Source organism: Myxocyprinus asiaticus, chromosome 16 (assembly GCF_019703515.2).
Source record: "Myxocyprinus asiaticus isolate MX2 ecotype Aquarium Trade chromosome 16, UBuf_Myxa_2, whole genome shotgun sequence".
Taxonomy (NCBI): domain Eukaryota; kingdom Metazoa; phylum Chordata; class Actinopteri; order Cypriniformes; family Catostomidae; genus Myxocyprinus; species Myxocyprinus asiaticus.
Genome location: NC_059359.1, coordinates 25,684,261 through 25,700,209, shown reverse-complemented (window position 1 = coordinate 25,700,209; position 15,949 = coordinate 25,684,261). Strand labels below are relative to the sequence as shown.

General features: G+C 37.1%; 1 protein-coding gene across 1 annotated transcript; it reads right to left on the bottom strand.

The window, feature by feature from the left end:
- Positions 1–366: 366 nt before the first annotated feature.
- Positions 367–14,703, bottom strand: LOC127454566 (meprin A subunit beta-like). Its single transcript, XM_051721854.1, has 10 exons — positions 14,628–14,703; positions 14,417–14,534; positions 11,863–12,041; positions 11,160–11,378; positions 5,372–5,527; positions 4,317–4,541; positions 3,728–4,168; positions 3,450–3,629; positions 874–954; positions 367–401 (listed from the first exon to the last, which is right to left on the bottom strand). The coding sequence occupies exons 1-10, from the start codon at positions 14,701–14,703 to the stop codon at positions 367–369; spliced, it is 1,710 nt and encodes a 569-aa protein (XP_051577814.1).
- Between the last annotated feature and the right edge of the window lie 1,246 nt (positions 14,704–15,949).

Genomic DNA, 15,949 nt, shown 5'->3' with positions numbered 1-15,949 from the left:
CAATAATTAAGAGCATTATTGCTTGAACATTAGTAAACACTCTTTAGAGACTATGTGCAGTATACATTATTAAAGTGCATTATGGAAATATATAGGAAAACATCAAATTTAGAGCTAAGATTAAAATGTTTATTTATTTATTTATTTTGCAGATACATGAACATATACACATAATCTGTGTAAGAAGCTCACTTAACCAAAAATACATATTTGACAGTATCTTATACCAGAGGGTTGTATATAGATGCAATGCTTTGAATATAATTCTTGTGTGGTCAGACATAAGACTAAAAATAGTGATTTCTCATGATTAATTCACCACCAAAAGAAATAAAACTACCAGGAGGAACAGAGAGGAGGAAGTCTTCACACTGGAACTACAAAATATGTCCAGACACTCTCTACAAGAAAAGAGATACACAGATGTGAGGAACACTGTCTGCCTTAAACAGTAGTCCTCTATGAAATAGAAAGTATTCATTAAATCTCAAATGCATTATTTTGATACTTTACTGTTTGAATTGGGCCATACTGTAAGTACTTATTTAATTGTACTAAATGTACCAGTATTGAAGTGATGCAGTAAAGTACTGTTGTTTCTAACCATAAGACAATCTGGTTATATAAAATAATTGCCTACCCCTCAGTGGGTCCTGGTGTAGTAGTTGTTGAGGCTGTAGTTGTCGGAGGTATGGGAAGGAGTCTAGGAAAAAAAATATGCCTCTGTTTTACATCATCAAATGCTAAATTCTATAATTTTGCCCAGTCAGTGAATTATTTTGGCACAAATAATGTCTGAAAGGTTTAAATATGAATATTTAGAAAGATATTTACAACATATTCACCTTGTAGCACATGATCTCTCCTTCGCACTTTCATCAAGAGAAACGTTGAAGCTCTTCACTGTCACTTTTGGGCAGGGTAGAGAGTTATCCTGAAGTAGCCCTGAGATATCTAACACAAAGTATTCTGGACTGGTAAACAACATTCATCTCAATATTCTCAGAAAGGTTGACACAATGTAATGTGTCTTGATTATTGAAGACAACTGTGGAATAAGTAATGTTTTTGGTATGTATATACCATGCTTAATAATAAGTAATCAGTTATGATTTTAATTCTTGCCACCTTTCTAATTCTACCCAATTTTCTTTTAATACAGTAATGGTTCCTATAAAGAGACATACATGTTGCACATCACTGAAAACAACGATAACACTAAATTATGTTTAATAGGGGAAAGTGTTTTTTTTTTCTCGTCATTTTGTTTTTCTGGTTTAAACAAAAGTTGAAGCAAAATTTTTTGATGTGATTGGTTAGAGAGTATGTGTCTACGTCATTAGATTCTGAGTGTGCCAGGTGTCGTTTTAGGGAGGACCCAAATGCAGAGGGAAAAATGAAAACAGTTTTTATTGAAACACAAATGAATGTAATAATGAATTGATGACTGAATAATCAGTCCTGGTTGCAGAGAGGTGAGTGACGATGATGGAAGAGATGAGCTGGGACACCCAGATGAGGAATTGTGCTGAGGATGATAACAGCGATGAGGTGAGTAATCCACAGAGCAGTGATGGCTGTGATGAGTTGAGACACCCAAGCGAGGAATGGCAGTGAGGATGATCACAGTGATGGGGTAAGCTGTCCACAGAGCAGGTATGGCTGTGATGAGCTAAGACACCCGGGCGAGGAATGGCAGTGAGTGTGATCACAGCAATGGGGTACGTTGTCCACATAGTAGTTATGGCTGTGATGAGCTGAGACACCCGGCTGAGGAATGACAGAGAGGATGATAATGATGAGGCGGGTAATCCACAGAGCAGTAGCAGTTCAGAGGAAAAGTCCATATAATAAATCCAACAGGAGAAACCAGGAGCGGTAACCACTGGGGAACAATCTGGTGACTAGACGTGGCACGAGAGGGAAATAAATACACAGCGGTATTGACACACAGATAGAGGTGATTACCTTGTGAGATTCTCCAGCAACTGCTGAAGCACTCTTCTGATGTGCTGGAAATGGTCACATAAGTTACTAGAAAAAATGAGGATATCATCAAGCACACAAAAACGAATCGACTGACCATGTCATGCAGCACGTCATTGACGAGAGCCTAGAAGACGGCCTGGGGTGTTGGAAAGGCCGAAAGGCATGACCAAGTACTCAAAATGCCCCGTAGGCGTGTTAAAAGCTGTCTTCCATTCGCCCCCCTCCCTGATCCAAACAAGGTGGTAAGGACCATAGTGTTCCTAATAAAGTGCTTAGTGAGTGTATATACATTTAATTACACATTATATTCAGTTATTTTTTCCAGAAGTCTCCTCAAACGTCCAAGGGTAGCAGCTGTGTTACTTCTTATTGTGTAAATGTTAAAAGTCTTCATATATTCATAAAGATCTCTTGATCTTCAGCGGAGAAGTAAATCACGCTGAATTTCTAGAGAAAAGTAAACCGCGCTGATTTTCTCCAAGCTTCGCGCATTGGCTGTTTGTGGCAAACGCTACTAATTCATGTGCGCTTGCTTTAGGGTTAAGCACGAACCCAGGTTCAAACTTTGAGTTGACAGAGAAGGTTTATAGCAAGTATCTTGACATGGCTGAACCCAATATAAGCTGGTTTGGCTCTATCGGGTTTTGTCAACCTGAAACATACTCTGAAACTCTTGAGTTTGTTCAACTAGCTTCGTGAAACAGGCCTCTGATCATGGACGGATAACACAAAAGCTTTTTCAAAAAAATAAGACAATGATGAAAACTGAAAACTCAAAGTCAGCTCTCTTTTTGATATCATTACATAGTGCAGAAGTTACTGGGATTTAGACCTACATTCCAAGGTTCCATCATTATGACAGTGAAGTTGAAATACTGGATAACTTCACACTTTACAAGAATAGTAAGCAACTTTATCATATTACAGTCATGTTAACATGTAACAATTATTAATAAGCATGTTAACAAGTATTGTGGCTATATTTTTTAAACCGTGTGCATTTATTGTTTTATGTAGTGGACCCGTTTACTTTCATTATACAGTATGAATTAAAAAGGTTACTAGTGCTTTTGTTTTCTTTAGAAAGAGGGATGATTCAAAAGTGTTTTCTGTGGTAATCAACATTGTCACAAATGCTATCAATAGAGTTTTACTTGTATTGAACCCGAAACATTCCTGTTAGGAATAAATATATGTTAAGTAGTCCTAGTTTTGGTGGCAATGCCCCAAAACTCTTTCGCCTTTGTCTCCTCACACAGTGTGACGTTCAGCCATCTCTTTTGAGTGTGTTGTAAGCATAGAAGTGAGTTGTTATGCTTGACCCCCTCCCACCCCCTTCCAACCCACTACCATCCCACCTTTCTTCATATTTTCACTCCCATTTCATAAGCCTTTTTAAAGTCTGAGGTGTGAATGACCGGTGCTGAACCAGTTCTATAAGGGTTCTTCACAAGACCTACCTTGCATGCTGAAAAGAAAGATGATGTCACCACCCTTGATAAACTCTCTTCGAGTGAAGTCAATTTTGTACATGAAAGTTCCATAGCCCCATCCACCACTCACATATACAGTCTCATTGTCAATGACAGTTGGAGCTCCAGTATTTCGAGGATTGTCCCAGAAATAACGGCCATCTGTTGCAACAACATATCATCAGTAAACCAAGATGCTGCATAAAACATGACACACACACACACACACACACACACACACACGCACACTCAAAACAACTCACTGAAAACAGTAGTTGGGTCAGTTGTGAAGCTTTGCTCATAGGACATCCGCTTCTGAATGTGTGGATTCTGGTCAAGCACCTGGAAGGTCACTTGCCTCCATGGACAAGGCCACTGTAGCTGATTGTCAAATGCACCAGATACCAGACGAACATAAATTCCAAAGAAATTCACAGACAGCACTAAGAAAACCTGATAGCGATAACCATCATTAGAGTAAAACAATGGACTGTATATGTATTTGCCAGGCTTAGTGTTGTTCCAAAGCTTCTCAAAGTCCCTTATCTGCCATATCTGGGGGCACTCAGTCTCTGAAATATTGATATCATCCAGTGAGAAACCTCCACTGGAGTTTCCAGCTCCTCTACGTGCTCCAAATTCAACTCGGAAGGTTTTATTTGCATTCAGTGTTACATGATGCAGCTGCCAGTATTTAGCAGGTGGTTCTGCAAGAAATTAAACTGTAAATATGAAAACATGAGGAACATCTTGAGAAACATAAGCTGCAAATATACCAAATATTCAGATATGTTGATTGTGGTGCACTGCAGTAAGGTAAAGTTTTGTTTTATGTATCTGAGTATTGGGAAAAACCTGAGATCTGATCCATAAGTCTGAGAGTTCCTCTGCTGTCATTTTCATCCTGGTACTCTCTGATCCAGATGCAGAGCTGGTCATTCTCATTACCACTGTGGTAATAGTAGAACTGCAGGCACTGGACTTTGCAGTCTCTTCTGGGGGTCATTATCTTACTCTCCAATATGCTTGATTCCCACTCTATTCCAGCCTTAGTGCTGGAGTGCATGAAGAAAGAGCTCTCTGTTGGAATTACATAAAAGAGGAGTGTATAGTTGGCTTTCCAATTAGCATATAAATATGTGGATTTAACAGTTGATTTTAATTGCCAAGTAGATAGAGTCAAGCATGCAGTAACGAGAGTGGATGGAAGTGAAACAGATCTTTTTGTGTAATTAATCAATGAATTTGTTTTATCCTCTAAAGACTCATTCTGAGAAAAAGCACAAACTGTCTTGATGATATCAAAATAATAATGAATAATTTAAAACATTTATATAATGCTTTTCTAGGTACTAAAACACTCTACATAGTATAAGGGGAATCTCCTCAACCACCACCAGTGTGCAGCATCCACCTGGATGATGCAACGGCAGCCATAGTGCGCCAGAACGCCCACCACACACCAGCTGTATGTAGCCACACAGTGATGTAGCCAATTCATATATAGGGGATTATTAGGAAGTCATGATGGATAGAGGCCAATGGGCAGATTGGGCCAGGACACCAGGGTTCCACCCCTACTCTTTTATGAGAAGTGCTCTGGGATTTTTAATGACCACAGAGAGTCAGGACCTCGTTTGAGAAGTCTCATCTGAAAGACGGTGCTTTTTTAGAGTATAGTGTCCCCTGTCACTCTACTGGGGCGTTAGGACCCACACAGACCTCAGGTTAAGCACCCCCTGCTGGCCTCTTTAACACCTCTTCAAGCAGCAAAGTCAAGGTACTGACCAGGCTTAACCCTGCTTAGCTTCAGTGGGTAACCAGACGAGAGCTGCAGGGTGATATGTTACTGGCAAAACAGAAACTTTCTAACAACATTAAATTACTGCCTTAGCAGTTAAAAATCTCACCATTTGGCTGTTTGCCCAAGTAGGTGTGATCAGTCACATTGTGCCCACTCACTGAGCTCACTCTCTGCCATCCATTTTCAGAAGTAGAACAGGCACTCATTTGACACAGAGTTTCATTATCAAAGCTACAGTGGTCAAGGAAAGAAATGGACGAATCTGTAACGCAAACAAAATGTGTAAACAAGCAAACATTGAAGCAAAATTTGTTTATGAATTGGTGCTCAATTTTGGGTCACATTCTACCAACTTATGTGTACCCTGCCCTTTTTTAATGTGTAATTCTGTTACATTCTGTTATATAAACCGGGGTGATTCTGGGATTCCAGTCTTAGGGGCCTCAGCTGACGAGCTGATGTGCCTCAGTGGAATACTTCTTGCCCTGAGAGAAAGAGATCACAAGTTTGAATCTTGCTTGACTAAACATTTCCTAAATAAACAAATGGAGTTTGCATCTGTTTGTCAGTAAGTGTCAGAGGTGGATTATGACTAGCAAGGTCCCCCGGTCAAATTATCTTTTAAAGTTGAGATCTATGCTATTGATTTTCATTGTCTCAAGTCTCTTTTAATACCTGTGCTGTTATTTACAGTCAAATTAATTCAAACACACAGCACAGATGTGGTAAAGAAACTGCTCAACCGAAACATGTTCGCTGAACAGCCACTGTTTTTAAAAAGACAGTACCATTTTAACGTTTGTTATACATAATGTAAACTTAATGTAAATACTACAAATTATGCATACAAAATGCAGATAAATGGGCCATAATAAATTATGAAATATTTTAACTTCATCAAACACTTTAAATATTAATGAATTTAACAAATACAGTAGACTCCTACAGTATTTATGCAAGGGTTTGGTGAAATTCGGCAAAGAGTTCAGGCAGTTCTGGCTCGCGCTGCTATATCTTTTCTAACTCATCTGAATGATGGGGTGCATTCCATTCAGAAGTGATCATCCCTAATCCCTATTTCCTTCAAAGGCTTTACCCTCTATTGTGAGAGCTTTGAAGGGCTGAAAGGTGTGGGGCTCAAAAATAGTGGTCATTAGGTCAGTTTTTGGAAAATTCTGTTTGGAACGACCCTACAGCTTGGATACCATTATTATTCTTCCATTGAAAAGCCCTGCTCAGGCATAATTTAAGCCTTTTCAAAGTGTCCAAAAATCCCCTAGACTACATTACATTGACAGAATATTTAAATGAGCTACGAGTCTGTTTTGGAATGTTTGTAATTTCAAACTTCCACTGTCAAAATTTACACACAAGCCATTTAATCTGCTTTAAGATGTTTTCTTTTTTCTTTCTTTGTTTCTTTCTTTCTGTAAAACCTTTAAAAATGTCTAACTTCATTTAAAACTATTTAAACTAAACTTTCAGATAAGGTTTTGTCAGACCAACATTATAGTTTGTCTCAACAAAATATCAATATTTTCCCAACCACCTAAGCCAAGTTATTTTTTTAAATGTAGGACAAACATGCAGTTATATAGCTTCGATAGCCCTTTTATACAAAGAATAAAGCTTAACCATATAAAGCCTAACATATGAAATAAAATTTAAACCTGTTTAAACCTATTTTTCTATAAAATAATAAGCACATGTTGCTTGAATTCAATAAATACTCATTTTGAAATATTAGTAACAATATAAATGTTATTGTTCATTTTATTTTATCAAAATCGGCAAAGATTTCACATAACAAAGATGAGTGTATCAAAATATGAAGGTAGCTATTTTGGAAATTATTTTACAAGGTCTTCTACTTCCAGAAGAGCATGGAAACTTTCACCAGGTGGCATTATAAGATAAGAGTGGCTCAAATTTTTTTTTATTAGAAACAGAAAGGCAAAAAGGTCCTATAAGAGGGTTGGGGGCCATCATAGTCACAGGGCCCTGTTGAGGGGGCCTTGTATAAGCTGTGGGGCCCACATATTTAAGCATTTACAAACATTTGTTTTCAAAGTTGATGGGCCGCGAGACCTTGCAGCCCAGGGCCCCCCCAGGCCCCTGGTAGCCAATGGCCCCTGGGCACTGGCCCCATTGGCCCAGTCCATAATTGACCTATGGTAAGTATATAAGTTAGTTGCATGGTATTTTACGATTCAACTGGAATGGATAGTTTTAGGATGAGAGATAGTGAAAAGGAGAGCGCCTCTGTGACAGCTGTGTGCGAACATGCTTTGTGCCAAACATTGCCACCCTATGTCGCCTAAATTCGTGTCCACCACTGACTAGAGTGAAAGATAATATGTAATGGGACAAACAGGGGTGTAAAAATACTCAGAAATTATACTTAAGTGAAAGCATGGATACTGAGTAAAAATTTTACTCAATTAAAAGCCCAAGTATCTAGCCAAAAACCTAATTGAGTTCAAGTAAAAAAAGTTCACATTAATTTGTACTTAAGTATTAAAAAAGTAAAAAGTAACTTTTTTCCTAGCTAGAATGAAATCAATAGAAGAGATTGTGTGAGAGAGAATGTTGTGAAATTCGACTGGTTTGTTAAGTTGCCTTTTTACTGTCTCTGATGACTGTCATATTTCTCCACCAGTAGCATTCGCAACCTGGTCCTAGAATCATGTTACAATTATGACATTTTTGCAAAATTATTTTTATGTGGCCTGTTGTATGTAACATGGCAATTTGCTGGTGGAATGAACACTAGAGGTGCTAAAACAACAATGACTTTAATCCCCTCTCACTCAAATCATGAGTAAAACAGCAGATTATCAGTTCATAAACACTTTTCACCCTGCTCCTCACACAATGCTATCTTATGACATAAAAACACTTTTACTATAGCACATGACTCTTTTTAACATTTGCATTACATAACCAACTACATTTACAATCTTGTTTATGTGTGATCAAATTGCACGGAAGCTCAATTAATAGAATGCTGCATATGCGTTACAAAGGACCGGGGTGTGAGTCCTGAAGAGCATGCGAATCTACATGTGAGCCGAAAGTGTCATAGAAGCGACACAAAATGACATGGTTACTTCAGAAATTGTGTTTTTCATCTCACATTTGCTTTTTCTGACCCTATCGGTTAGGTTTAGGTTTAAGGTTTAGGGTAGAGAGGTTGGTTTTGTTGATTTCAATCTCAATAGAACATTAACCTTAAAAACACCATCTGTTTAGGAGAAGATTTCACTCCCTTTTAGCGCCACACAGTGGACATTTCACTTTGGAACTGCCCTGAGATGTGTAATGATCCACATAATTTTATTTTGCAAAAATATTTCCACAGTGATGCAATGTCGATAGCATGGGAGAAAGCACTAACGAATTGTGATGTCAGAGCACACAGCCCCTTGAGACATAGAGAAAGACAAAAAAAATTCAAATGAAGCTTTGAAGAAAGTTAGTAATGTTATTAGTTTTTTAAATTGTTTTCTGAGGTTTGCTACCAAACCTTGCTGTTGAGCAGATGGATGAATTCAATAAAATTCATAATTGATATTTACTCAGATTCCAATATTTTTATTATCATTATTATCATCATCATCATTGCTGGTTTTATAGATATTATTATAATTAATAATTCAACAAATAATTCAGTAAATAGGGAGTATACATTTATATATATGATTTAAATACTGCATGAAATGACATGTACGCATTTAATTACAAATGCCTTTTGTTTATATATATATATATATATATATATATATATATATATATATATATATATATATATATATATATATATATATTTATTTTTTTTTTTTTTTTTTTTTTTTTTTGCAACGTGAATGATAATTTTTTACTTCATAACTGTCCAATCTGTAGAAGTCGCAGGCGTTTAGAATACAAATATCAACAGTGTTTCTCACTTTGTGCCCATAGTTTTGAATAAATACATCAAAATTCATTCGGGTGGTATACACAATACACATATGGTCTTGTCACACAAATATTTCAACACACAGCCACTATGCGACACTCTGCCATATGTCAATCTGTCATTTGTCTGATGCATTGAAAAGGCAGCTTCAGTCCAGTAAGATGAAAAAAATGATCTGCAAACATTTTATGAGTACTATTTTTTTCTTTGAAAATGCAATTAAATAAAAGTACAAGTATTTAGTTTAAATTGCACTCGAGTAAAGTACAAATCTCCCAAAATAATACTTAAGTATAATACTTAAATATTTTTACTCAATTACTTTACACCCCTGGGGACAAACTTTAAAGTCTGTTAACAACTGTTAAGGGGAAGATGCGGAGAGAAATAAGATAACCTCAGATATCTTAAAGGTGCAATATGTAACATTTTTAATGTAATATTTGCCTCTTTTTTTTTGCCAATGTGTGAACGGCTTGTAATGCAACTTAAAAAATGAGCCCTTCCTGGACTTCCTAGGTTGCCTATTAAAGCATGTAGACTGATTTTCATGCAAAGGGAGCGGGTCGCTTTTGCCCGGAAAATCCAAAGGATGTGACGTTTTGTGCGCTCCAGAGAGCCTTGCCTCAGTGCTTCCTTATTTAACAGTATCAACAGACAGTCTGCAACACTAGGTAACGTTACCTTAGAGATGGAATCCAGCAAACGGCCGGCTCCAAACACAACACAGACTCCTACACAAACACAGAGTAAGCCAAAAAAACCCAAAAACATTTATCTACTGAATCCCTTCTGGCTAAGCGGGAACGTGATTGTGGTCGAGCGAAAACTAGAGTAAAAATCGGCAGGACATTTGATTCCTGGAGAGACTTTCGTTCGGTTTTGGGGATCAAAACCGACACTGAAGAATTGGCGTTCTTCTTATTGGACAGGTAAGCTTACATAACTGCAAAGCATGTGAAATATAGTGCCATAAGGATTGATCTGTGTAACTTTAGCTAACTTGATCTTGCCTGCACAGTAACTGTCATAAACAATGTTAATCTGTAATTATTCAGCAAGGTAAACTACAATAACACATGAAATGAATGTTAGACAATGTTCAAGATCATGCAAAAAGCTCCATTCTTTAGTGTAACTTAACTTGGTTATACAGAAAATATATACATCCTATTATTATAAAACAATAGCGCATCGATATATCAAAATGACAGTTGTGATGGAATCACATCAATACTGAATTGTGTCAACATATTTATAACGTACAGTCTATTTTATAAACAACTACTGTCATCATCCACCAAATTTATAAAAGTTAATGTATCATGCAAAGGAAAGTGATTACTTCAAACTACAGTCTCGCATAGTCAGACCTATCTCCACACTTTGTTTTAGCCCTGTTCCAGCACTGGAGAGTCAAATATAATATACAGTCTCAAAGTTTGTAGTAAAACAATCATAACTGTGTAATTTTAATTATGCTACTTTATCTGTCATCATGATGCCGGTGAATCACGTTCAGTCTCTTTGTTTTTGTTATGCTCGCTCGCGTCCCTATAGAGTGTGTTCACGCGCGATCACAAGCAACAGGCTGCAGTTCACTTAATGGCCACAGGTGTCATTAATATCAAGGGTTTCTGAATCTTACATACTTCACCTTTAATGCAACCACTGTTTTCACCAAAAGAGAAGAGAGGTCACAATCACAAATTGTTGAGAATGCTAGCAGCTGAATTAATTGCATATTTTAGGGGGGCTGCAATGAATGACAAGGGATAAAGCCTCACTAAATAAGGTCTAGGTATGCCTATGTATATAAATCAGGTGTACATGCAGTACATAGTGTGTACTGTAGTACTCAGCAACTGTCAGTTGCAACCATTGTATGTTAGTGTTCAAAAGCGCCACAAATAAGAACTGCCTGTAAAATACTCACAGAATTTATAGAGTTTGTTGAGCTCAGTCACATCGTATTCACTCATGTCTATGCGCTGACCAATCACATCTTGAAATTCAGGAAGGTTGGTAAGGATTGTGGATCCATTCCCTTTGCTGAAGGCATTTTTATCATAATGCATCACAGATGTGTAGTCATATGGGGTGCCCAGGGTGCTTGTGAAGCTCTCACTGTATTTATTGAAATTGATTTCATACCCTGAAATACAAATGCAAATCTAAAGACCATTGCAGTGATTAGGTCATTGCTAAAGAATGCCATATATATATATATATATATATATATATATATATATATATATATATATATATATATATATATATGTGTGTGTGTGTGTGTGTGCTCTTAAAGGTATACTCAGTCGGCAGGTCATGTAATCTTTATTTGACGGCCCCCTTGAGTTGACCCACTCCATACCCACTTGAGGTGACCTTATGACTGTAGTCTTCATCTCATGTAAGTGAACAAAAATGTTTAAACTACAAAGTACCACTTTTTAAGTACTATACATTTTTATGTTTTATATGATTTAATGAGGAAAATTACTGAGTGAACCTTTCATTTAAATGTACTCTTGCAGGTCTGTGTGTATCAGGTAAATGAATCAAGTTGTTATATTACAGTGTTTCTTACAAAACAATTAAATGTAGTGAATAGAATAGGTTAAAAAATGAAGGCTAACCTTTTATAATGTTTTTGTCGACGATTGTCACATAATCATCTCTGTCGTATCTTGACTGCTCATGGTAGAATCCCAGTGCATGGAGAAACTCATGCTCAACAATGGCTTTATATCCGCAGCCATCTCCAATGGAAATAGTCTGGCCTAAAGCAGTTACTCGCCCAATGTATGACCAGCACCTGCAAAATTGGTAAGAGAGTACAGTACATTGACATAGCAAATGTGAATAAAGGTAATGCAAACAAACTGTCAAATGTTTTGACAAATTAATTTAGACTGTTCTCAACATTTTAGAATAGCGAAGCCATCAAAATATTAAATATCCCAAATGGAAATGTGGGAATTGTGCAGTGACCAACATTTAACATCGTAAAAAAAATTTTTTTTATTTTATTTTTTATTACAGTACACTTTGCTAAAGGTGAGTGATGTACCAGTTGCAGTGTTACCAGATCTCTCAAGAAAAAAAAAAAGAACCTGGTCTGGAAAAAAACGCTCAAAATAAGGGACTTGCCTCAACCAAAATATGGGGGAATTATCAGCATAGAAATCATAACAAAGCATACAGTAGCATATACAAAATGATGTCTTTTCAATAAATGTATTCTTAATATTAAATATATCAAAAATACATCTGGCCATCTAAAAATCAATTAATAGCCAAAATCTCTCTCTCCTGCATACACACACACTGCTTTGGTGTGTTTGGACTAAATGTCATGTTATGTGGGCCAAATATTTTAAACATGTAATAATTATTTAATAATTATTTTATTCTTTTATTTTAATGATTTGTTTTAATTACAGATCTATTTCTAGGTCAAAACCTGGCAACATCAAATCTGTATCAATGCATCATATCTAACAATAATTCAGTGAAGACCAGCAAAAAACAGAAATTTTTACCTCAGTATTTTATCTTCTGTCTGAATTAACCATGCATGTATATACGTAGTAATTATATATAGTTGACTGAAAGGTCTTCAATATATCACAGACAGCTACATAATTGATGCGTGAATGATCAGGACATTCCATTTTACAAATCGTCTTGCTTGGATTCCTCCGTCCTCGTTTCCTTTCCTTGCATCCTTTCCGTGTTTCCTAAGAGGGTTGATTTAGGAAGCGAGGAAAGGAAACAAGGATGCACAATTTATGAAAAGAGAAGCACCCCCGGAAACCGATCAAAGTCTGCCATCATTGAGGATGTATGGACTCTCTAAATGCACCGTGAGGAGGAGAGGACGGAGGACAAAGGAAGCATCCCGTGGATGCTTCGTCCTCATTTCCTTTCCTGGCATCCGTCCTCGTTTCCTTTCCTTGCATCTTTTCCTGGTTTCCTAAGAGGGTAGGGCAATGATGCAAGGAAAGGGAGCAAGGAAAGGAAACGAGGATACACAATTTTAGAAATGAGAAGCACCCTAAATGCAGGAAAGAATGCAAGGAAAGGAAATGGGTGCTTCTCGTTTCTTAAATTGTGCATCCTTGTTTCCTCGCTCCTCCATCCTCGAGCCCGTGACCTGGAAACCGATCAAAGTCTGCCATTATGAAGGATGTATCAATTTTCTAAATGCATTGCGAAAAGGCTAGGTTGGAGGAAGTTTCCCAAGGATGCTTGAGCGAAGAAGCACAGCAGCATCCTATACAGAAGATGCTTTTTTTTTCTCCTCCCCTTTTACATCTGACACAATTTTAATTAATGTATCACCTTTGCGGTTATAATTAAGCACAACTGTCACATTCTTTAGCAGTGCATTTTAAATTATTTGGTTTTATTAAGAAAATATCTATTAATCAGGTTTCAACAACATAATGGCAAGTGCTCCGAGGTATTGCAGCTGCGCAAAGACTGGCTTTTTAAAGTCAAGCCTGAGTGAGCAGGACATTCCATTTTACAAATACGTCTTGCTTCGATTCTTCTGTACTCATTTACTTTCCTTGCATCCTTTCCTTGTTTACTCAGAGGCACTAGTTAGGAAGTGAGGAAAGGAAGCAAGAAAAGAGAGTGAGGATGCACAATTTCAGAAATGAGAAGCACTCAATGAGGACGTAGGAATCGAAGCAAGACGTATTTGTAAAATGGAATGTCCTGCTCACTCATTCGTCACTTCGGAGTGCCGTCTCTGCGCAGCTGAGTTACATTGGAGCGCTTATTGTTATGTTGTTGAAACTCGATTCATTAATAAATACATAATAAATCCTGATAATTCAAGGTGCACTGTTGAAGTATGTGAAAATTGCATTAATATTGTTATGCCAGATGTGAAGGGGGATTATACATGTGTACACGCTTTGATCAAAAATCTTCCGCATGATGCTCCTGTGCTTCCTCACTCAAGCATCCTCGGCCAAACTCCTCTATCCTCGGTCCTTGCCTCCTCCTGGTGTATTTAGAAAATTGACACATCCTTTATGATTGCGGACTTTATTCAGCTTCTGGGTCACAGGCTCAAGGATAGAGGAGCAAGAAAATGAGGATGCATAATAGTACAGTAGAGTTAAGGCTATATAAGAATAGTTTATTTGTGGATAACTAAATAGAACTATACTGTACCCTTCACGTTTTTCCACAGAGATGTAAAAGTATTCTGCTGTCCTTGGCTTAAAATCAATACATGATTTCAGTCTGAACTGCTCAAAGGCTCTCAAAATAACCCCTTTATAGTTCATACCTGTAACCACAATCAAAATGCATCATGTATGAAGGACGACAAACAGATACATTTAAATATAAGTGAGAAATAATTCATACTAATTCATCTTACTCAGATTCACACTCAGCACATAGGGGACAGGGATATTCCACCAGTTCTGATTCCCAAGAATGGAGCTCCTTTGCATTGGCTTTAAAGCAGATAGATTTAATTAGAATGGGAATGTATCTATTGATAATTGATATATGAATTACCCAATACTGTTCTCTCTAATCCAATGTCTTTGAAATGAACTCACCCCCTCAATGTCTCCTTCTCGAAGATTTAAACCTAACAACAAATTTTGTTTTTCAAAAATGTTCAGTTTATAGTAAATATGCTCACATATTATGTAAAATGAATAAAAACATTAAGTGTAAGTGCAAAAAACCATCTTCTTTTAAACAAGTGCAAATAGTGTTAGATGCTATTTACATCCCTATTTAAATACTTATATATTACATATTATTTACATACATACAGTATAGGGGCATTGCTGTCCTTTTTGGCATGTGGCTGCCCCCTTCCGCATATCGCGCCGCCGTTTTGTGGCGCGTCCTGCATAACGCCCCATTTTGCGGCTGGCCCACCGGGAAAAGTCCCGGTTCTCCCAATGGCCAGTCCGCCACTGCCTTAACCCTACCACTAAATCTAACCCTGAACCTAAACTTGGTAGCAGCATATGTGACTCTCGCACGACTTTTGCGTTGCTAGCTCTCATTGAAAATGAATAAGGTCATGTTGCTTTTCGCTAGATGTCACTGCATTTGTGAAAGGGGCTTTTACACTACATGCCACTAAAGCTATACGAATAGAGCAGTTTGTTTCAGCAATCTTTGTGTTTATTGCAGTGCAAATAGCCATGCTGTGTGGCATTTACACCTTGTGCAAATAGTCATTCTGAAGCATTTATTTCATTTATTTGCATACTTTAGATAATACATTGGTTTTACCTTTGTTTATATCTGGGATGTCCTTACGTTCCTCAGTGATGTCTTTAAGAAAATATAATGAAGACAGCAAAAGAAAACAGTGGTAGAAAATAGTATTACAGCATGTGCATTGTGTGTTGAACAAACAAACAAATAAACCAAAAAAAGATTCAAGGTAAAATAATAACATCAATCACATCAACAGGCAGTAATGAGACAAAATGGGGTGCAGTTCAAATATGGCTTATTCATATTCTTATATGCTTCATGCACCAAATATTGTTACAAGAACTGGATTCCAGTAGCAACAATCACTGCTATCACATAATTTTTTCACATTACATAACTTGTTCGAGATCCAAAGATAAGTGCAACTGCTGGTACTAACTGATTTCCCTATAAAGTATTGAGGAATCATTTAATTGTTTCCAATGTGGTCTCACCAGATACATTTCCATAAAA